This window comes from Hypanus sabinus, chromosome 9 (assembly GCF_030144855.1).
Source record: "Hypanus sabinus isolate sHypSab1 chromosome 9, sHypSab1.hap1, whole genome shotgun sequence".
NCBI classification, from domain to species: domain Eukaryota; kingdom Metazoa; phylum Chordata; class Chondrichthyes; order Myliobatiformes; family Dasyatidae; genus Hypanus; species Hypanus sabinus.
Window position 1 is genome coordinate 4,581,328 of NC_082714.1, and position 24,094 is coordinate 4,605,421.

The 24,094-nt window shown below is 44.3% G+C and overlaps 1 protein-coding gene across 1 annotated transcript in view; it reads left to right on the plus strand.

Annotated features, from left to right (window-relative positions):
• The window catches only part of LOC132399016 (coronin-7-like), a 264,124-nt gene extending 256,935 nt beyond the window's left edge, over window positions 1-7,189 (plus strand). The window contains exons 27-28 of the mRNA XM_059978890.1: window positions 5,216-5,302; window positions 5,988-7,189. Of these exons, the coding sequence (XP_059834873.1) occupies window positions 5,216-5,302; window positions 5,988-5,996 (96 nt within the window). The 3' untranslated portion in view covers window positions 5,997-7,189. The remainder of the gene's footprint in view (window positions 1-5,215; window positions 5,303-5,987) is intronic.
• The last annotated feature ends 16,905 nt before the right edge of the window (window positions 7,190-24,094 follow it).

Consider the following 24,094-nt stretch of genomic DNA (forward strand, 5'->3'; position numbering starts at 1 on the left):
TCACACACTAACTCACTCACCAAACCCACAACCACCTCAACACCTTCACCCACTAACCCTCCTTCCACACCCCCAACCACGTCATGACCTTCACCCACTCACCCACCCTCCACACACACAAACAGCTCAACACCTTCACCCACTAACCCACCCTCCACACCCCAACCACCTCAACACCTTCACCCACTAACCCACCATCCACACCCCAACCTCAGCACCTTCACACACTAACCCACTCTCCAAACCCACAACCACCTCAACACCTTCACCCACTAACCCTCCCTCCACACCCCCAACCACGTCATGACCTTCACCCACTCACCCACCCTCCACACACTCAAACAGCTCAACACCTTCACCCACTAACCCACCCTCCACACCCCAACCACCTCAACACCTTCACCCACTGACACACACTCCACACCCCAACCACCTCAACACCTTCACACACTAACCCATCCTCCACACCCAACCACCACAACACTTTCACCCACTAACCCACCCTCCACACCCAAACCACCTCAACTCTTTCACCCACTAACCAACCCTCCACACCCCCAACCACCTCAACACTTTCACCCACTAACCCACCCACCACACCCCCAGCCACCTCAACACCTTCACCCACTAACCCACCCTCCACACCCCCAACCACCTCAAAGCCATCACCCACTAAACCACCCTCGACACACAAAACCAGCTCAACACCTTCACCCACTAACCCACCCTCCACACACTCAATGACCTCGAGACATTCAACTACTAACACACCCTCCACACCCCCAACCACCTCAACACCTTCACCCACTAACCCACGCTCCACACCTCCAACCACCTCAACACCTTCATCCACTAACAAACCCTCCACACCCCAACCACCTCAACACTTTCACTCACTAACCCACCCTCCACACCCAACCACTTCATGTCCTTCACCCACTAACCCACCCTCCACACACTCAAACAGCTCATCACCTTCCTCCACTATCCCACCCTCCACACCCCAACCACCTCAACACCTTCACCCACTAACCCACCCCCACACCCCCAACCACCTCAACACCTTCATCCACTAACACACCCTCCACACCCCAACCACCTCAACACCTTCACCCACTAACCCACCCTCCACAACCCCAACCACCTCTACACCTTCACCCACTAACACACCCTCCACACCGCCAACCACCTCAAAACCTTCACCCACTAACCCACCCTCCAAATCCCCAACCACGTTAACACCTTCAGCAACTAACCCACCCTCCACACCCCCAACAACCTCAACACCGTCACCCACTAACCCACCCTCCAAACCCCCAACCACCCAACACATGCACCCACTAAACCACCCTCCATCCCACATCAACTTAACACCATCACCCACTAACCCACCCTCCACACCACCAACCACCTCAACACCTTCAGCCACTAACCCACCCTCCACACCCCGAATCACCTCAACTCCTTCACCCACTAACCCACCCTCCACACCCCAACCACCTCAACACCTTCACCCACCCTCCACAACCCCAACCACCTCAACACCTTCACCCACTAACCCAACCTCCACACCCCGAATCACCTCAACACCTTCACCCACTAACCCACCCTCCACACCACAACCACCTCAACACCTTCACCCACTATCCCTCCCTCCACACCCCCAACCACGTCATGACCTTCACCGACTCACCCACCCTCCACACACTCAAACAGCTCAACACCTTTACCTACTAACCCACCCTCCACACACTCAACCACCTCAGCACCTACACCCACTAACCCACCATCCACACCCCAACCACCTCAACACCTTCACACACTAACCCACTCTCCAAACCCACAACCACCTCAACACCTTCACCCACTAACCCTCCCTCCACACCCCCAAACACGTCATGACCTTCACCCACTAACCCACCCTCCACACCCCAACCACATCAACACCTTCACCCACTAACCCACCCTACACACACTGAACCACCTCAACACCTGCACCCACTAACCCACCCTCCAAACGCACAACCAACTTAACACCATCACCCACTAACCCACTCTCCACACCCCCAACCACCTCAACACCTTCACCCGCTAACCCACCCTCCACACCCCGAATCACCTCAACTCCTTCACCCACTAACCCAACCTCCACACCCCAACCACCCAACCACCTCAACACCTTCACCCACTATCCCACCCTCCACACCCCAACCACCCAACCACCTCAACACCTTCACCCACTAAACCACCCTCCACACCCCAACCACCTCAACACCTTCACCCACTAACCCGCCCTCCACACCCCAACCACCTCAACACCTTCACCCACTAGCCCTCCCTCCACACCCCCAACCACGTCATTACCTTCACCCACTAACCCACCCTCCACACCCCAACCACCTCAACACCTTCACCCACTAACCCTCCCTCCACACCCCCAACCACCTCAACACCTTCACCCACTAACCCACCCTCCACACCCCAACCACCTCAACACCTTCACCCACTATCCCTCCCTCCACACCCCCAACCACGTCATGACCTTCACCGACTCACCCACCCTCCACACACTCAAACAGCTCAACACCTTTACCCACTAACACACCCTCCACACACTCAACCACCTCAGCACCTACACCCACTAACCCACCATCCACACCCCAACCACCTCAACACCTTCACACACTAACCCACTCTACAAACCCACAACCACCTCAACACCTTCACCCACTAACCCACCCTCCACACCCCCAACCACCTCAACACCTTCACCCACAAACCCACCCTCCACACCCCGAATCACCTCAACACATTCACCCACTCATCCACCCTCCACACACTCAACCACCTCAACACTTTCACCCAGTAACCCACCCCTTCCATTCCACCAACCACCATTACTTTATCATTTGCAGTCCGTCACCTTTTGTACAGACACTCCTGTGTGCTTAGCGTCACTTTATGGACATACAATCAATCTACGTATCTAGGTTATCTTATATATTTATATTTATTGTACTTTTTATTATGATTGTGTTCTTTATCTTTTTGTGTTTTTTTGGAGCTGCATTGGATCCAGGGTAACAATTATTTCAATCTCTTGACCAACTGAGTTCCCGAGCACTTTGTGTGTGATGCTCTGGAAACCTGCAGAATGCCTTGTGTTTGTAAAGTTGAAACATTTTCTTTCAACTTTTATATTCTGTGTTCTGACAAGCGTGCTGTAAGTCTTCTCACCCAGTCTACCAGTGTTGGTATTTTGAGGGAGTTATGAAACTTACGTATTGATGCCTGAAAGTAACATGCCATGTTGAGACAGTAGGTGGCAAAGATATGGGGGTGAGGACTTCATAAATAAAAACATGAAAGGTTCAGAATCATAATCTGAATCTGGTTTATTTTCATTGATGCATGTCATAACATTTGTTGTTTTGTGGCAGCAGTACAATGCAACATACAAAAGAAACACCATAAGGTACTATCAGAAATATATATAAAAACTAAATACGTTGTGTAAATAGAGAGCAAAATAATTCATGGGTTCATTGTCCATTTAGAAATCTGACAGTGAAGAGGAAGAAGCTGTTTCTCAAGTGATGAGTATAGGTCTTCAGGTTCCTGAATCTCTTGCCTAATGGTAGTAATGAGAAGAAGGCATGTCCTAGATGGTGAGATGGTAGATGCCTCCTTCTTCAGACATCACCTTTGGAAGGTGTCCTCAATGTTTGAAGGTTTTTTAAGACATTGGTGTGTGTACAGCTGGAGCATGGCATCCATTTGTCCCAGGGATTTCAAGTGTAGTGTTAGACTGGAGAGAAGCTGGAGTAAAGCTGATAGAGAAGAGTTTTGGCAATAGTGGAGTGGTAATAGAGGTATACAGGATGATAAGAGGCACAGATCGAGGGACAGCTGGAGATTTTCCCCAGTTTGGAAATGGCAAATATGTCGGGGCACAATTGTAAGGTCAAAAGTACCCTGCATCGTGAAATAAGTTATTTTAAAAGATGGGGAGGGTGTTAGAGGTAGTTTTTTTTTACGCAGAGTGGTGGCTGCATGGAACACCCTGCCATGGGTATTACCAGAGGCACATACATTAGGGACATTTAAGGGACTCATAGGCATATAGATGAAAAAAATAATGGAAGGGTATGTGGGTGGGGAGAGTTAGATTGATCCTAGAGTAAGTTAAAGGGTCATCATGGGCTGCAGAGCCTGTACTATGCTGTATTAGACCGTAAGAAATAGGAGCAGAATTAGGCTATTTGGTCTATGGAGTCTGCTTTGCCATTAAATGATGGCAGATGATTTATGAGCATCTCTCTGTCTCTGTCTCTCTCTCTCTCTCTCTCTCCCCCTCCCCCTCCCCCTCCCTCCTTCCCTCTCTCCCTCCCTTCTCTCTCTCTCTCTCTCCCCCTCCCTCCCTTCTCTCTCTCTCTCTCTCTCTCACTCTCTCTCCCTCTTTCCCCCTCTCCCTCCCTCCCTCCCTCCCCCCCCCCCCTTCCAATCTACATCAGGTCTCACCAATATACAGGATAAACTGTCTCTGCAGATAGAAACAGTGAGGTTGAGAAAGGGGAGGGAGGTGTTGGAAAGGTTAATTTGAGGGCAATGTGGAAGTTGGAAGCAAAGTGGATGAAGTCGACAAATTCAGCATGTGTGCAGGAAGCAGCATCAATGCAGTTGTCGATATAGCATAGGAAAAGTGCAGGACAGTCGCACATGTAGGCTTAGAACATAGGCTGATTTATGATCACTCTCAACCCCATTCTCTTGTCTTCTCCCCATAACCTTTGATGCCCTGACTATTCAAGACCTTATCAACCTCCACTTTAAAAATACCCAAGACCTGGCCTCCACAGCCATCTGTGGCAATGAATTCCACAGATCCACCACCCTCTGTTCTATTGCAATTAGTTTAGGAGAGTGAATGGAAGAAGCTTTCCCATGAACTGATGGTTTAAGAGTCAGGAAGCATAGATTAACAGCGAAGGGTACAGAGAATGAATCAGGATCTTAAGGGCAATAATTCACAAGGCTGTGGTGAATGACAGGGTGGAGGGGTGTAGGGGATTGAAATGAATACCAGGAGTCAGCATAGGTTCAGTGGGCAGAATGGCTTCGTTCTGTGCCATAACATTTCCATGATTCTGTGAAAATTGATCAGATGGAATAGCCAGCCTCTCATTGTGTGACTCATGGAGTCCTTTCCCTGCAGCTGCTGAATGCCATGGTATCTAAACTTGGGAACTTGGATGATCCTCTGCCTCAGGATTCCTTTGAGGGTGTGGATGAGGAGGAATGGGTAAGTGATATTGGTGATGCACTGTGGGGTGGTTGGTGTTGTGCTTAGTAAAGTCAGGCAGTGGTACACTGTGTCTGAGTGTAGTTATCCTCCCCTCACTGTATCTTGCTCCACACGTCTGAATTCCACATTTATGCCACAGGTATCAGTACTGGACTCTCAGTACTAAAGATTTAAGCATTAGCTTTATTTGTCACGTGTACATCAAGACATACAGTGACATGCGCCATTCACATCAGTGACCAACACAGTCCAAGGATGTGCTGGGGTGTCATCACACTTCCAATGCCAACACAGTGTGCCTACAACTTACTAACCCTAACCTATACATCTTTGGAATGTGGGAGGAAACCCATGCAGTTATGAGGGGAACATATTAACTCCTTCGAGGCAGCAGTGGGAATTGTTACCATTGTAAATTGATACATTAACCGCTACCCCACTGTGCCTCCACATATTTGCCATTGCATCCAGGTTTGGAGTTACTTCTCCATCATTTCAGACCCCCACAAGAAATGGACTGCAACAAACCCCTTCTAATTAGTGGCACTGTACCACTGGGTGTTCTGCACTCTAAACTCAATACTGTAATAAAGTACCTTCCTGTGTTACAGCAAGATACTTGAGGATGTAAATGTTACCCCTGTGCTCTTTCCCAAGCTAACCTGCTTCCCCTCTGTTCCAGGATGATTAGATTTCAGCCAAAGACATCTCTCCGGTACTTCATCTCCTGATGGCCCCACTGAAGGAGGAGCAGCTTCCCCTCTGATCAAGTGCCATTATTCACAAGGTCATTAATGGGCAAGAGACCGTCTCCCTCACCCCTACCCCACTCTCACCACCCTCTCACCTCTTCCTCACTCTTGCCTTCTCCATTACCTTTACCTCACTCTCACCATTCCCCTCATATTTCCCTCACTCTCACCATCCTCCTCACCTTTTGCCTACTTTCGCCATGCCCCACATCCCTTACTCACAACCCCCATCTCCTCAATGCTTCACTTTTCACAGCAACGCGTGCATCGCCAGTTGACACTGTCCATCTCCCTTGCATTCACACCCATGACTCATTCTTATCCCCCATCACACTCGGTCTATCCAGCCACCCTTGCTCACACTCCTCCATGGAAATTTTTAACAAGATCATTATTTCACATTGTTGCTGGGTTATTTTATTACCAATGAGGAACGCATGTTTATTAAAAAATATTTCCAACAAATAAATGAAAGTTGTTCTGATTTGTGATTACCATTTGAGAGTAATGTGTCCAGGAAATAGGATATACCTCAGAGGGTTAACATATAAGGAGTGTTTGATGCTATGGGTCTGTACTCGCTGGAGTTTAGAAGAATGAGGAGGAGATCTCGTTGAAATATACCAAATATTGAAAGGTCCAGACACGGAGGAAATGTTTGCTATAGTGGGGGAGTCTAGGACCAGAGGGCACAACCACAGGACATCCATTTAGAACATGGATGAAGAGAAATTTCTTTAGCCAAAGAGTTGTAAATCTGTGAAATTCATTGCCACAGACGGTTGTGGAGGCTCAGATATTGGGTATACTTAAAATTGGAGGTTAACAGGTACTTGGTAAGTAAGGGTGGCAAATATTATATGGAGAAGGCCGAAGAATACGGTGAAGGGGGAAATAAATCAACCATAATTGAATGGAAGAACAGACTTGATGGGCACCAATTACTACAAGATGATCCCACTGACAGAAACATTCTGCCAACATCTTTTGTTTCTTCAGACTGCCTCTCATTCTTCTGTACTTGCAAAGCCATCTATTTATCAGTATATCATCATAAAAATCAGCTACAATGCACTCAATCCAATAATATAGATCATAAATATTTGAGGCCTCATCACTGATCCCTATGGCAACTTGAAAAAGACCCATTTTCAAAAGTCTTTGGTGACCTTGAGTCATGAAGAAGGCAACCAACAACTCATTTGAGGAGATACATCAAGGCAAGAGCACAGGACCACTCAAGGATGTGGATGAGATCCTTAATGAGTACTTTACATCAGTATTTATCAAGGAGAAGGACATGGGCGATAGAGAGATCAGTGCTGAGCATATCGATTTGCTAGTGCTTTTCGAGGTAAAGGAGGAGGTAAAGAATATTAAGATGGATAAGTCCCCAGGGCCTGATGGGATATACTCCAGGTTAATGAGAAAGGCAAATGAAGAGATTGCAGGGTACAAGACCAATATCTTCACACCGTCTATAGCCATAGGTGAGGTCCCAGAGTATTGATGAGTAAATAATGTTGATCCATTATTCAAGCAGGGAACCAGGGGTAATTCTGGAAACTATAGACTGATGAATCTCACATCAGTGGTAGGGAAGCTACAGGAAGATTCTTAGGGATAGGCTTTATGACCATTTGAAAAACCATGGCCTAATTAGGGAGCCAGCATAGCTTTGTGTGGGACAAGTCATGTCTTACTAACAATTGAGTTTTTTGATGAAATGACAAGGGTGATTGATGAATATAGAGCTGTGGATGTTGTCTATTTGGATTTTAGTAAGGCATTTGACAAGGTCTCTCATGGGAGGCTCATCCAGAGACGCATGGGATCCATGGTGAATTGCCCATTTGGATTCAAAACTGGGTTGCCCATTGAGGAGAGAGGGTAGTGGTTAAAAGGAATAATTCTAGCTGGAGGTCTGTACCGAGACCTGTTTGTGATGTATATAAGTGACCTGGATGAAAATGTGGGTGAGTGGATTAATAAGTTTGCAGTTAATATGAAGATTGGTGGTGGTGTGGATAGTGTAGAAGACTGGCAAAGAATATAGCGGGATATAGATCAATTGCACATATAGTCAGAGAAAAAGCAGATAGAGTTTAACCTGGCCAAATGTTTAACCTGGTGAAGTGTTTTACCTTGGTAGGTCGAATACAAACAGGTAGTACACTGTTAAGGGAAAGATCTTTAACAGTGGTAATGAGCAGAGGGATCTTAGTGTCCAAGTTCATAGCTCCCTGAAAGTGGCTACACAGGTTGTTAGGGTGGTTAAGAAGGTATGTGACATGCTTGCCTTTATCTTTATTAGTCGAGGCATTGAGTTCAAATGTCTGGAAGTTACGTTGCAATTTCATAAAACTCTAGTTAGGCCACATCTAGAGTATTGCATACAGTTCCAGTCACCCCATTTTGGGAATAATGTTGAGGCTTTGGAGAGGGTGCGGAAGGTGCTTACCAGGATACTGCCTGAATTAGGGGCCATGTGTCATAATGAGAGGGTGGACAAACTTTGGTTGTTTTCTCTGGAGCCATGGAGGCTGAGGAGAAATCTCTGATAGAAGTTCATGAGATTATGAGAGGCATAGATAGAGTAGACAGATAGTATCTTTTTCTAAGGGTGAAATGTCTAATACCAGAAGGCAAGCATTTAAAGTGAGGGGGTTAATTCCAAAAGAGATGTGAGGGCTAAGGTTTTAATACAGAGAGTGATGGATGCCTAGAATGCGCTGCCTGGGGTGGTGGTAGGGGCAGATACATTAAGGACATGTAAGAGATAGACACATGAATATACAGAAAATGGAGGGATATGAACACTCTGTAAACAGGTTAGTTAAATTGGTGATTTGATTACAACATTGTGGTCTGAAGAGCCAGTTCCTGTGCTGTACTGTTTTATGTTCTAAAGAAGTAAAGCTGATTTATTATTAAACTTCTGTGGAATCTTTTACTGTCTATTTTCTATTATCTGCTGGCTTTCTCTCATCCTCCATCTTCTCCCTCTATAAATTTTCTGTTTTATTTGTTTCTAAAAAACTCCTAATCCTCTGGCTTACCGCCAAACTTCACAACATTTCAATTTGATACCATCCAGATCGGACAAGATTAAACTAGAAATTTGACACAGTAAATTCTGAACATCAAACAATGTTTTGTTCATAAGTAACTACAATATTATTGAAGGTCATCAGTCTTTCACCTCTTGCTCTGCCAATCCATTTGAGTGATACTATTAAGAGGTTCTGGTGTTTATTTATTGAACAGCTACATTTCAAAGGAGTTAGCTGTGTTTGTGAACTTTACTCTAGTGGGTGGTGTGCTCTACTGAACATACCGATTCATCTAATAGTGCACAAGGGTGACTTTCTGCTTTAACCATTTGCTGACTACTAAATATAACATCGGGAGTTTTATTTACAAAGATCAGGTTTTGGTTAAGTGGAAATTCTGACTTGATTTAACGGAACATAGTTAAATGATGAAGGGTCCTGGCCCAAAACAGCAACTGTTTTATTCCTCTCCATAGATGCTGCCTGGCCTACTGAGTTCCTCCAGCAATTTGAGTGTGTTGATTAAACTGAAAATTTCAGGACTATGAAAGAAAACCATAATGATATTTGAGTAAACTGTTTACAATGACCAAGCTTTCAATTAAACATATTACTGAAGAAAGCACAGATTGTAGGATATCTCTGGATCTCATATTCTTGTCTGGTAAATTTATTTAACGCTTCCTAATATCCCCAGTTCAAACCACTGTTCAGAACTGTAAAATCAGTTCTATTTTACAAAGCAAAGTGAACCACTCTTTTCTGAATGTAGTTGAACTGCCAAGAACTTACTATATCCACTTTAAAAGCTAATCCTCGATTAAATAACAAACCTAATCAGATCTACAATTCTAGCTTTTAGTTCAGGAGAGATCTCATTCCATTAAAATCACACTGTTAGAAATGACAGTAAATTGGCAGACAAAGATACTTCTTCAAAGTGTAAATTGCAGATTAATTTGCCAACAAAATACACATCATTCATCTGTGGATGTGACTTTAAATGGAATTTGTGTGTGTTGATAATTTCTGGGAGGCCTTGGCACTTCTCCCTGCTTCCCAAACATATAAAAATCTGCAAATTTTTAAAAAATCTGCAGTTGCTCTGAAGCTGAAACAGTAATTCCTGCAAGAGCTTACACATGAATTAATATCTGACATGAGTCCTTAATCTGTTTTGGAGAAGGAGTCAGAGTATCTCCTGATCAACTCAAAGTCAAAATAAGTTTATTATCAAAGTACATACAGTACTGTATATATCACTATTTACTACCTTGAAATTTTTTTTTCAGACATTTACAGGAAAATAAAGAAATACAATAGAATTAATGAAAAACTAAACATAAACAAAGACTGACAAATAACCAATGTACAAAAGCATACAAATTGTGCAAATTATTTAAAAAGTTATACTGAGAACATGAGTTATGGGCAACACACATAAAATGATGGAAGAACTCAGCAAGTCAAAGTTCAAAGTATATTCATTATCAAGATACATATATTTCACCACATACAACTCTGAGATTATTTTTACAGGCCATAATAAATTAATAACCATAACAGAATCAATAAAAGACCACAATACTTTTTGTAGGATTTCCTTCAAGGGCATTGGTGTTTCCATACCAGGCTGTGATGCAGTCAGTCAATATACTCTCCACCACACATCTGTAGAAGTTTGTCAAAGTTTTAGATGTCATGCTGAATCTTTACAAACCCTTATGTGCTGGGCCCTGGACAGGTCCTCCAAAATGATAACACTGAGGAACTTAAAGTTGCTGACCCTCTCTACCTCTGATCTTCCAATAAGGACTGGCTCATGGACCTCTAGTTTCCTCTTCCTGAAGCCAATAATCCCTAGCCAAGTTCCTTAGTCTTGCTGTCATTGAGTACAAGGTTGTCATGGCACCACTCAGTCAGATTTTCAATCTCCCTCCTATATGCTCATTCAGCCTACGAAAGTGGTGTCGTCAGCAAACTTGAATATGGCTTTGGAGCTATGCTTAGCTATGCAGTCATAAGTGTAAAGTGAGTAGAGTAAGGGGATTAAGTACACAGCTTCGTAGTAGTGCACCTGTGCTGATGAAGATTGTGGAGATGGCATTGCCAATCTGAGCTGACTGGGGTCTGTGACTGAGGAAACTGAGGCCAAGGTCTGGAAGCTTATTGTTTAGCTTTGAGGGGGATGATGGTATTGAATGTTAAGCTGTAGTCGATGACAGTTGGGTTGATTTTTCTTGCTCTCTTGTGAATTTTTATTCCTTTCTCTGTGGCACTGAGACTGAACTGATCCGGCTGCTGTGCATTTCTGCCCTTCTGGTGTAATGAACCTGGGACTAAGGTTTGGCCTGGGCTGCTCCAGAAGCAGATTTGGGACCTAGTCAGGTTTGGGATGCGGCTGGCCTGCTTCTATTTGCATGGTGTGCTTTTTTCTTTCTCTGTGTAGTGGTGCCTCTGTGCCTTTTTTATTGGGTTATTTGGGTTTCTTGCTTTTTGGCTGTCTGTAAGCAGACATTTATTTATACATTCTGTGGTAATAAATGAGCTTTGAATCTTTGCTTTGAAGATCATGCTGATGTATGCATCTTTGCTGTCCAGATGCTCCATGGTTGAGTGAAGAGCCAATGATATGGTATCTGCTATGGACCTGTTGTGCATGTAGGCAAATTGTAGCATATCCAAGCCAATTCTCAGTCAGGAGTTGATATGTTTCATCACAAATCTCTCAAAACACTTCATCACAGGTCAGGCAGCAGCCACGTGTTGATGAGTTGTAGAGTCCTTAAAAGTGAGTCTATAGGTTGTGGAATATGTTCAGTGTTGAGGTGAGTTCAGGAGCCTGAATTAAGCTAGCTATGGATCCAGACTGGAAGATACCAGTGGGGAAAGAGTCCTCTGACAATTCCTTTTCAGTGTTTGTCTGTACCAGATATTGTCAGATAAAACTACACAAATGCTTGTATATTTAAAATCTTTTATTTAGTACTGATGTTAGGCCTCATCATCATTAAGAATGAGGATGTTCATGGAGCCTCCCCAGTGTGAAGATGCGACTTCACCTCCACCAAGACTATGCAATGGTCACTTCTACGAATGCTCTTTCACCTTAGACTTCCAACTGTGGAGGAAAGACCATGCCCCTCATGAATTTATAAATCTCTATAAGGCCACTCCTGAAGGTCTACACACCAGGGAAAGCAGTCGCAGTTATCTAGTCACTCTTTGTAATTTAGGCCATGTAGCGCCAGTAACATATTTGCAAATCTCTCTTGTACCTTTTCCTGTAGCAGGGTGACTAGAATTACATACAATACTCTAAATGTAGACTTATTAATGTTTGTACATCTGTGATATAATCTGAAGTGAGCTAATGGGAATATCGGGTAAGTGTGGGATTGAAGTGGGTGAAATATTTGAGGGGAATCTGAGGGGAAACTTTTTCACTCAGAGGGTGGTGCGTGTGTGGAGCAGGCTGCCGGTGGAAGTGGTAGATATGGGTTCAGTTGTAACACTTAACAGAAGTTTGGATAGGTACATGGGTAGGAGGGGAATGGAAGATCTCCCTCCTGGTACTTATCCTTGCAAGCGGAACAAATGCAACACCTGTCCCTACACCTCCTCCCCCACTACAATTCAAGGCCCCAAACAGTACACTTCACCAGCAAGTCTTTTGGGGTTATCTACAGTATCTGGTGGTCCTGGTGTTGCCTCCTGTATAGACAATTGGTGCAGAAGTAGACCATTCGGCCCTTCGAGCCTGCACCGCCATTTTGAGATCATGGCTGATCATCTACTATCAATACCCGGTTCCTGCCTTGTCCCCATATCCCTTGATTCCCCTATCCATAAGATACCGATCTAGCTCCTTCTTGAAAGCATCCAGAGAATTGGCCTCCACTGCCTTCCGAGGCAGTGCATTCCAGACCCCCACAACTCTCTGGGAGAAGAAGTTTTTCCTCAACTCTGTCCTAAATGATCTACCCCTTATTCTCAAACCATGCCCTCTGGTACTGGACTCTTCCAGCATCTGGAACATATTTCCTGACTCTATCTTGTCCAATCCCTTAATAATCTTATATGTTGCAATCAGATCCACTCTCAATCTCCTTAATTCCAGTGTGTACAAGCCCAGTCTCTCTAACCTCTCTGCGTAAGACAGTCCTGACATCCCAGGAATTAACCTTGTGAATCTACACTGCACTTCCTCTACAGCCAGGATGTCCTTCCTTAACCCTGGAGACCAAAACTGTACACAATACTCCAGGTGTGGTCTCACCAGTGTACAAATGCAAGAGGATTTCCTTGCTCTTGTACTCAATTCCCTCTGTAATAAAGGCCAACATTCCATTAGCCTTCTTCACTGCATGCTGCACTTGCTCATTCACCTTCAGTGACTGATGAACAAGGACTCCGAGATCTCTTTGTATTTCTCCCTTACCTAACTTTACACCGTTCAGATAATAATCTGCCTTCCTGTTCTTACTCCCAAAGTGGATAACCTCACACTTATTCACATTAAACGTCATCTGCCAAGTATCTGCCCACTCACCCAGCCTATCCAAGTCACCCTGAATTCTCCTAACATCCTCATCACATGTCACAGCAAATTTGCTGATGTTATTCTCAATGCCTTCATCTAAATCGTTGACGTAAATCATAAACAGCTGTGGTCCCAATACCGAGCCCTGTGGCACCCCACTAGTCACCACCTGCCATTCCGAGAAACACCCATTCACCGCTACCCTTTGTTTTCTATCTGCCAACCAGTTTTCTATCCATGTCAATATCTTCCCCCCAATGCCATGAGCTTTGATTTTACCCACCAATCTCCTATGTGGGACCTTATCAAATGCCTTCTGAAAATCGAGGTTAGAAAATCCATTAGATCTCCCCCAACTAACTTCCTGGTTACATCCTCGAAAAACTCCAACAGATTAGTCAAGCATGATTTACCCTTGGTAAATCCATGCTGGCTCGGCCCAATCCTATCACTGCTATCTAGATATGCCACTATTTCATCTTTAATAATGGACTCTAGCATCTTCCCCACCACCGATGTCAGGCTGACAGGTCGATAGTTCTCTGTTTTCTCCCTCCCTCCTTTCTTAAAAAATGGGATAACATTAGCCATTCTCCAATCCTCAGGAACTGATCCTGAAACTAAGGAACATTGGAAAATGATTACCAATGCATCCGCAATTTCCAGAGCCACTTCCTTTAGTACCCTAGGATGCAGACCATCTGGACTTGGGGATTTGTCAGCCTTCAGTCCCATCAGTCTACTCATCACCGTTTCCTTCCTAATGTCAACCTGTTTCATTTCCTCTGTTACCCTATGTCCTTGGCCCATTTATACATCTGGGAGATTGCTTGTGTCTTCCTTAGTGAAGACAGATCTAAAGTACTTATTAAATTCTTCTGCCATTTAGCTGTTTTCCATAACAATTTCACCCAATTCATTCTTCAAGGGCCCAACATTGTTCTTAACTATCTTCTTTCTCTTCACATACCTAAAAAAGCTTTTGTTATCCTCCTTTATATTCCTGGCTAGCTTGCGTTCATACCTCATTTATTCTCCCCCTATTGCCTTTTTAGTTAAGTTCTGTTGTTCCTTAAAAACTTCCCAATCATCTGTCCTCCCACTCACCTTAGCTCTGTCATACTTCCTTTTTTTAATGCTATGCAATCTCTGACTTAATTTGTCAACCACTGTGTCCCCTTTCCCCCCTTTGAATCCTTCCTTCTCTGGGGGATGAACTGATTTTGCACCTTGTGCATTGTTCCCAAGAATACCTGCCATTGCTGTGCCACTGTCTTTTCTGCTAGGATATCCATCCAGTTAACTTTGGCCAGCTCCTCCCTCATGGCTCCATAGTTTCCCCTGTTCAACTGCAACACTGACACCTCCGAGCTGCCCTTATCCTTCTCAAGTTGCAGATAAAAACTTATCATATTATGATCACTACCTCCTAATGGCTCCTTTACTTCAAGATCGCTTATCAAATCCTGTTCATTACATCACTAAATCCAGAATAGCCTTGTCCCTGGTCAGCTCTCATACAAGCTGTTCGAAGAATGCATCCCGTAGGCACTCTACAAACTCCCTATCCTGGGGTCCAGCACCAACCTGATTCTCCCAGTTCACCTGCATGTTGAAATCCCCCATAACTACTGCAACATTACCTTTGTCACATGCCAATGTTAACTCCCTATTCAACTTGCACCCAATATCCATGCTACTGTTTGGTGACCTGTAGACAACACCCATTAGGGTCCTTTTGCCCTTACTGTTCCTCAGTTCTATCCACACAGACTCTACTTCTCCTGATCCTATGTCCCCCCTTGCAAAGGACTGAATCTCATTCCTCACCAACAGGGCCACCCCTCTGCCCACATTTCTGTCCCTACAATAGCACGTATACCCTTGTACATCAATTTCCCAGGTCTGATCTCCCTGCAGCCATGTCTCCGTTATCCCAACAACATAATAGTTACCCATTCGCACCTGAGCTTCAAGCTCATCTGCCTTATTTCTGACACTTCGTGCATTCAGATATAGAATTTTTAGCCCATTTCTCCTCCCTCTGTTTGAATCACTGCCTATTGTGCTTAACCCAGCTCCCCGAACTCCCATCGGGCTATACGCCCCTAGAATTTTGTTGTCCTTCCTAAATTTACTTATTCTTTCTGCACATTTAACTCCATGTTCCGTCAGACCATCCCTCTGTACATGTGTCCTCCTTATCACTTGTTCCGCCTCACCTTTCTCTACTACACACTGAATATTCCGGAACCGTGTAGTCCCCACCTGTCCTTTATTCTTCCTCTCGCTATCCTCTCACATTCTGGATCCCCGCCCCCTGCAAATTTAGTTTAACCCCCCCCCCCCAGAAGCACTAGCAAACTTCCCCGCAAGAATGTTGGTACCGCTCCAGTTCAGGTGTAAACCGTCCCTTCAGAACAGATCCCACCTTCCCTGGAACAAAGTCTAATTATCTAAAAACCTGAACCCCTCCCTCCTGCACCATCCTCTCAGCCACGTATTAATCTGTATAATCCTTCTGTTCCTTGCCTCACTCGCACGTGGCACAGGTAGCAATCCTGAGATTGTTACCCTCGAGGTCCTGCTCTTCAGCTTTGCACCTAACTCCCTGAACTCCCTATGCAGGACCCCCTCACTCATCCTACCCACGTCATTGGTCCCTACATGGACCACAACATCTGGATTCTTGCCCTCCCTCTCGAGGATAACCTGCACCCGATCTGAGATGTCCCGGACCCCGGCACCAGGGAGGCAACATACCATCCGAGACTCCCGATCTTCCCCACAAAATCTCCTATCTGCCCCCCTGACTATAGAATCCCCTATCACTACCGCTCTCATCTCTTCCCTCCTCCCCTTCCTAGTCAAGGGTCCAACCTCAGTGCCAGAGACAGGACCATTGCAACTTATTTTTGGTAGGTCATCCCCACCAACAGTATCCAAAACGGTATACTTATTTTTGATGGGAATGGCCACAGGGGTGCTCTGCTCTCTCTGTCTTCTCCCCCGCCTCTCTTGACTGTCACCCATTTGCCTACCTCCTGTCTTTTTGGTGTGACTGCCTCCCGATAACTCTTATCTATCTCTGCCTCTGCCTCCCGAATGATCCGTAGTTCATCCAGCTCCTGCTCCAATTCCCTAACTCGGTCTGATAGGAGCTGCAGCTGGATACACCTTTTGCAGGTGTGGTCATCAGGGATAACTGTATATCCGTGACACCCGACATAAATTGCGAGACCACTTCACCAAGCACCTATGCTTCATCCATCAGAAAAAGCAGGATCTCCCAGTAGCCACCCATTTCAATCCTACTTCCCATTCCCATTATGTACGTCAGTTTATGGCCTCCTCTACTGCTGCAATCAGGCCACACTCAGGTTGGAGGAACAACACCCTTACATTCCATCTGGGTAGCCTTCAACTTGATAGTATAAACATTGATTTCACCAATTTCTGGTAATTCCTCCTCCCAATTTATTATTCACCATTCCTGTTCCCTTCTCTCACCTCATCTCATTATCTACCCATCATCTCCCTCTGGTGCTCCTCCCCTTTCCCTTTCCTCCATGGTCTTCTATTGTCTCCTATCAGATTCCCCCTCCTTTAGTCTTTTATCATTTTCACCAATCAACTTCCCAGCTCTTTACTTCTCCCCTCCCCCTCTCCTGGTTTCACCTATCACCTGCTGCCTTATACTTATTGCTCCCCTCCCCCCACCTTCTTACTCTGATTTCTTCCCTTCCTTTTCAGTCCTGATGAAGGCTCTTGGCCCGAAACGTTAACTGTTTACTCTTTTGCTACCTGGCCTACTAAATTCCTCCAGTGTTGCTTTGGATTTCCAGCATAAGACCATAAGATGTAGGAGCAGAATTAGGCCATTTGGCTGCTCTGCCATTCAATCACAGCTGATCCCTTTTTTTCCCTACCCAGCCTCACTCCCTGGCCTTCTCCCCATAACCTTTGATGCCAAGTCCAATCAAGAACCTACCAAACTCTACTTTAAATACACCCAATGACCTGGCCTCCACAGTTGCCTGTGGTAATAAAGTCCACAAATTCACCATCCTCTGGCTGAAGATATTTCTCTGCATCTCTGTTTTAAATGGATGCCCCTCTTGTCCTAGACTTCCCCACCATAGGAAACATCCTTTCCACATCCACTCTGTCTAGGCCTTTCAACATTCGAAAGGTTTCAATGAGATCCCCCATCATCCTTCTAAATTCCAGTGAATACAGACCCAGAGCTATCAAAGGTTCCTCACATGATTACCATTTCTTTCAAATATTATCCTTGTGAACCTCCTCTGAACCCTCTCCAATGCCAGCACATCTTTTCTTAGATGAGGAGCCCAGACCTGTACCCAATACTAAGATGAGGCCTCACCAGTGCCTTATAAAACCTCAGCATTACATCCCTGCTCTTGTATTTCAGACCCCTTCAAATGAATGCTAGCATTGCATTTGCCTTCCTCACTACTGACACAACCTGCAAGTTAACCTTCAGGGTGTTCTATATAAGGAGTCCCAAGTCCCTTTGCATCTCAGATTTTTGGATTTTCCCCCATTTAGAAAATATTCTGCACATTTATTTTTTTCTACCAATGTGCATGACCATGCATTTTTAATCATTGTATTTCATTTGTCACTTTCTTGCCCATTTTCCTAATCTGCCTTAAGTCCTTCTACATACATACTGTTTCCTCAACACTACTTGCCCCTCCACCAATCTTTGAATCATCTGCAAACTTGGCAACAAAACCATCTATTCCATCATCAAAATCATTGATACTGTATACAGCATAAAAAGAAGCGGTCCCAACACCAACCCTGTGGAACACCAGTAGTCACTGGCAGCCAGCCAGAAAAGGATCCTTTTATTCCCACTTGCTGCCTCCTACCAATCAGCCAATTTTCTAGCCATGCCAATAAAGTTCCGTAATACCATGGGCTCTTAACTTGGTAAGCAGCATCATGTGTGGTACTTTGTCAAAGGTCTTCCTAAAGTCCAAATATACAACATCCACTACATCCCCTTTATCTACCCTACTTGTAATCTCCTCAAACAGTTCCAACATGTTAGTCAGGCAAGATCTTCCCTGAAAGAAACCATGCTGACTTTGTACTACCTTGTCCTGTGTCACTAAGTACCCAATCACCTCATCCTTAACAAGTGACTCCAACATCTTCCCAACCACTAAGGTCAGGTTAACTGGTCTAAAATTTCCTTTCTGCTGCCTACATCCTTCCTTAATGAGTGGTGTGACATTTGCAATTTTCCAGTCCTCTGGCATTGTGCCAGAGTTCCAAGATTTTTGAAAGATCATTACTAATGCCTTCACAACCTCTACCGCTAACTCTTTCAGAACACACTTGGGTGCAGTTTATCTGGTTTGGGTGACTTATATACCCTTTAGTCTTTCAGCTTTTTGAGCATCTTCTCCCTTGTAATTGTAACTGCCCACACTTTTTTTTCCTTGCACCCTTCAACATCTTGCATACTGCTAGTGTCTTCCACAGTGAAGACTGATGCAAAATACTTATTCATTTCATCTGCCATCTCCTTGTTCCATGATATTATTTCTCAGGCCTCATTTTCTAGCAGTCCTATATCTACTTTCATCTGTCTTTTAATTTTTACATACTTGTAAAAGCTTTCACTATCCACTTTGATATTGTTTGCTAGCTTGCTTTCATATTTCATTTTCTCCCTTTAATGATTATTTTAGTTGCTTTATGTAGGTTTTTTAAAGCTTCCCAATCCTCTACCTTCCTGCTAATTTTTGCTTTGTTGTATGCCCTCTCTTGTGCTTTTACATTAGCTTTGACTTCCCTTGTCAGCCACGGTTAGTACTATTTTGCCATTTAAGTATTTCTTTATTTTTGTAATGTATCTATTCTGCACTTTCCTCATTTTTCCCAGAAACTTGTGCCATTGCTGCTCTGCTGTCATCTCCTTCCAACTTTCTTCGGCCAACTCCTCTCTCTCATACCACTGTAATTTCCTTTACTCCACTGAAATACTGCTTTGTCAGAGTTTACTTTCTCCCTATCAAATTTCAAGTTTGACTCAATCATATTGTGATCACTGCCTCCTAAGGGTTCTATTACCTTAAGCTCCCTAATCACTTCCAGTTCATTACATGACACCCAATCAAGTATAGCTAGTAACCTAGTAGGCTCAATATCAAACTGTTCTAAAAAGCCATCTTGTAGGCATTCAGCAAACTCACTCTCTTGACGTCCATTACCAATTTGCTTTTCTCAATTGACTTGCATGTTGAAATTTCCCATGACTATCATAACAATCCCCTTTTGATATGCCTTTTATATTGCCCTTTGTAATCTGTGCTTCACATCCCAGTGACTTTTGGGAGGCCTGTGTATAACTGCCATCGGGGTCTTTCTACTCTTGCAGTTTCTGAACTCAACCCACAAGGATTCAACATTTTCCAATCCTATGTCACATCTTTCTACTGATTTAATGCCATTCTTTACCAGCAGAGCCACCCCACCCCCTCTGCCTACCTTCCTATCCCTATGATATAACATGTGATCTTGGACAAAACGATAAGAAAGGAAAAGATTAAATATGAGGGCAGACTAGCCAATAATATAAAGCAGGATACTAAAGCTTTTTCAGTTATATAAAGAGTAAAAGGAAGGTGAGAGTTGATATTGGACCAATGGAAAATGGTTTTCAAAGCTTGCAGGGAGATTTATGCCGGTTAGAAGAATGGGCTGAACGTTGGCAGATGGAGTTTAATGCTGAGAAGTGTGAGGTTCTACATTTTGGCAGGAATAATCCAAATAGAACATACAGGGTAAATGGTAGGGCATTGAGGAATGCAGTGGAACAGAGAGATCTAGGAATAACAGTGCATAGTTCCCTGAAGGTGGAGTCTCATGTAGATAGGGTGGTGAAGAAGGCTTTTGGAACGCTGGCCTTTATAAATCAAAGCATTGAATACAGAAGTTGGGATGTAATGTTAAAATTGTACAAGGCATTGGTTAGGCCAAATTTGGAATATTGTGTACAGTTCTGGTCACCGAATTATAGGAAAGATATCAATAAATTAGAGAGAGTGCAGAGACGATTTACTAGGATGTTACCTGGGTTTCAGCACTTAAGTTACAGAGAAAGGTTGAACAAGTTAGGTCTCTATTCATTGGAGCGTAGAAGGTTGAGGGGGGATTTGATCGAGGTATTTAAAATTTTGAGAGGAATAGATAGAGTTGACGTGAATAGGCTGTTTCCATTGAGAGTAGGGGAGATTCAAACGAGAGGACATGATTTGAGAGTTAGGGGGCAGAAGTTTAAGGGAAACACGAGGGAGTATTTCTTTACTCAGAGAGTGATAGCTGTGTGGAATGAGCTTCCTGTAGAAGTAGTAGAGGCCAGTTCAGTTGTGTCATTTAAGGTAAAATTGGATAGGTATATGGACAGGAAAGGAGTGGAGGGTTATGGGCTGAGTGCGGGTAGGTGGGACTAGGTGAGATTAAGAGTTCGGCACGGACTAGGAGGGCTGAGATGGCCTGTTTCTGTGCTGTGATTGTTATATGGTTATATGATGCTGGTGAGGTAGTAATGGGGGACAAAGAAATGGCAGATGAACTTAATGGGTATTTTGCATCTGTCTTCACTGTAGAAGACACTAGCAGTGTGCCAGAGGTCCATGAGTGTCAAGGAGCAGGAGTGAGTGCTATTGCTATTACAAAGGAAAAAGTGCTAGGCAAACTCAGAGGTCTTAAGGTGGATAAGTCACCTAGGCCATTGGACTACATCCCAGAATCCTGAGACAGGAAGCTGAAGAGATAACAGATGCATTGGTCATGATCTTTCAAGAATCACTTGATTCTGGCATGGTCCCGGAGGACTGGAAGATTGCAAATGTCACTCCACTCTTTAAGAAGGGAGGAAGGCAAAAGAAAGGAAATTTTAGGCCACTTAGCTTAACCTGAGTGGCTGGGAAAGTGTTAGAGTCTATTATTAAGGATGAGGTTTTGAGGAACTTGGAGACTAACGTTAAATAAGTCAAAGTCAGCAAGGTTTCGGTAAAGGGAAATCTTGCCTGACAAATCTATTAGAATTCTTCAAGGAAATATCAAGCAAGGAGGACAAAAGAGAGGCAGTGGATGTCATTTACTTGTGTTTTCAGAAGGCGTTTGATAAGGTGCCACACTTAAGGCTGCTTAATAAGGTAAAATCCTATGGTGTCACAGGAAATACACTGTCATGGATAGAGGAAAGGCTGACAGGTTGTAGGCAGCAAGTGGGAATAAAAGGGAGCCTTTTCTGGATGGCTGCTGGTGACTAGTGGTATTCCTCAGGGGTCAGTATTGGAACTGCCACTTTTCATATTGTTTGTCAATGATTTAGATAATGGAATTGATCGCTTTGTGACAAATTATTGGAAGATACCAAGATAGTTGGAAGGTAGGTAGTGTTGAGGAGACAATGCAATTGCAGCAGGACTTAGACAAATTTGAAGAATGGGCAAAAAAGTGACAGATGGAATACAGTGTTGGGAAATGTATGATAATGCATTTTGGTAAAAGGGACAATAGTGCAGAATATTATCTATAAGGGGAGAAGGTTCAAACATTAGAGGTGCAGAAGGACTTCGGCATCTTTGTGCAAGATTCCCAGAAGGTTAATTTACAGGTTGAGTGTGTGGTAGAGAAGCCAAATACAATGTTGCCATTTACTTCAAGGGGAATAGAATATTAAAGCAAAGAGATAAAGCTGAGCCTTTATTAAATACTAGTCAGGCCGCACTTAGAGTATTGTCACCAGTTATGGGCCCCACATCTCAGAAAGGATGTGTTGTCATTGGAGAGAGTCCAGAGGAGATTCGCGAGGATGATTCTGGAAATGAAGGGGTTAACATATGAGGAGCATTTGGCAGCTTTGGGCCTGTACTCTCTGGAATTTAGATGAATGTGGGGGGATCACATTGAAACCTACCGAATGTTGAAAGGACTAGATAGTGTGGGTGTGGAGAGGATGTTTCCTACGGTGGGGGTACCCAGAACTACAAGGCACAGCCTCAAAATTAAGTGCTGAACCATTAGAACAGAGGTAAGGAGGAGATTTTTAGCCAGAGAGTAGTCAATCTGTGGAATGCTCTGCCACAGACTGCGGCAGAGGCTAAGTCCATGCGTAGATTTAAGGTGGAAGTTGATCGTTTTCTGATTGGTTAGGGCATCAAACAATATGATGAAAACACAGGTGTATGGGGTTGAGTGGGATCTGGATCAGCCATGATGGAATAGCAGAGCGGACACCATGGGCTGAATGGTCTAAATATGCTCCTATGTCTTACTGTCTTATGGTTTAACTGGTATGTTATTGGAATACCAGAATAATGTGGGCTGCCTTAACAACTATCGTCTGGTAGCATTCACATCAACAGTGATGAAATGCTTTGAGAGGTTGGTTATGACTAGACTGAACTCCTGCCTCAGCAAGGACCTGGACCCATTGCAATTTGCCTATTGCCACAATAGATCAATGGCAGATGCAATCTCAATGGCTCTTCACACAGCTTTAGACCACCTAGACAACACAAACACCTAGGTCAGGATGCTGTTCAGCAACTATAGCTCAGCATTTAATACCATCGTTCCCAGAATCCTAATTCAGAAGTTGCAGAATCTGGGCTTCTGTACCTCCCTCTGTAATTGGATCCTTGACTTCCTAACCAGAAGACCACAGTCTGTGCAGATCGGTGATAACATATCCTCCTCGCTGACGATCAACACTGGCGCACCTCAGGAGTGTGTGCTTAGCCCACTGCTCTACTCTCTGTATACACATGACTGTGTGGCTAGGCATAGCTCAAATATCATCTATAAATTTGCTGACAATACAACCATTGTAGAATCTCAGGTGGTGATGAGAGGGCGTACAGGAGTGAGATATGCCAACTAGTGGAATGGTACTACAGCAACAACCTGTCACTCAACGTCAGTAAGACGAAAGAGCTGACTGTGGACTTAAGGAAGGGTAAGATGAAGGAACACATACCAATCCTCATAGAGAGATCAGAAGTGGAGAGAGTGAGCAGTTTCAAGTTCCTGGGTGTCAAGATCTCTGAGGATCTAATCTGGTCCCAAAATATTGATGTACTGTAGTCATAAAGAAAGCAAGACAGTGGCTATACCTTACTAGAAGCTTGAAGTGATTTGGCATGTCAACAAATACGCTCAAAAACTTCTATAGTTGTACCATGAAGAGCATTCTGATAGGCTGCATCACTGTCTGGTATGGAGGGGCTACTGCACAGAACCGAAAGAAGCTGCAGAAGGTTGTAAATCTAGTCAGCTCCATCTTGGGCACTCGCCTACAAAGTACCCAGGACATCTTTAGGAAGCAGTGTCTCAGAAAGGCAGCATCCATTATTACAGAACTCCAGCACCCAGGGCATGCCCTTTTCTC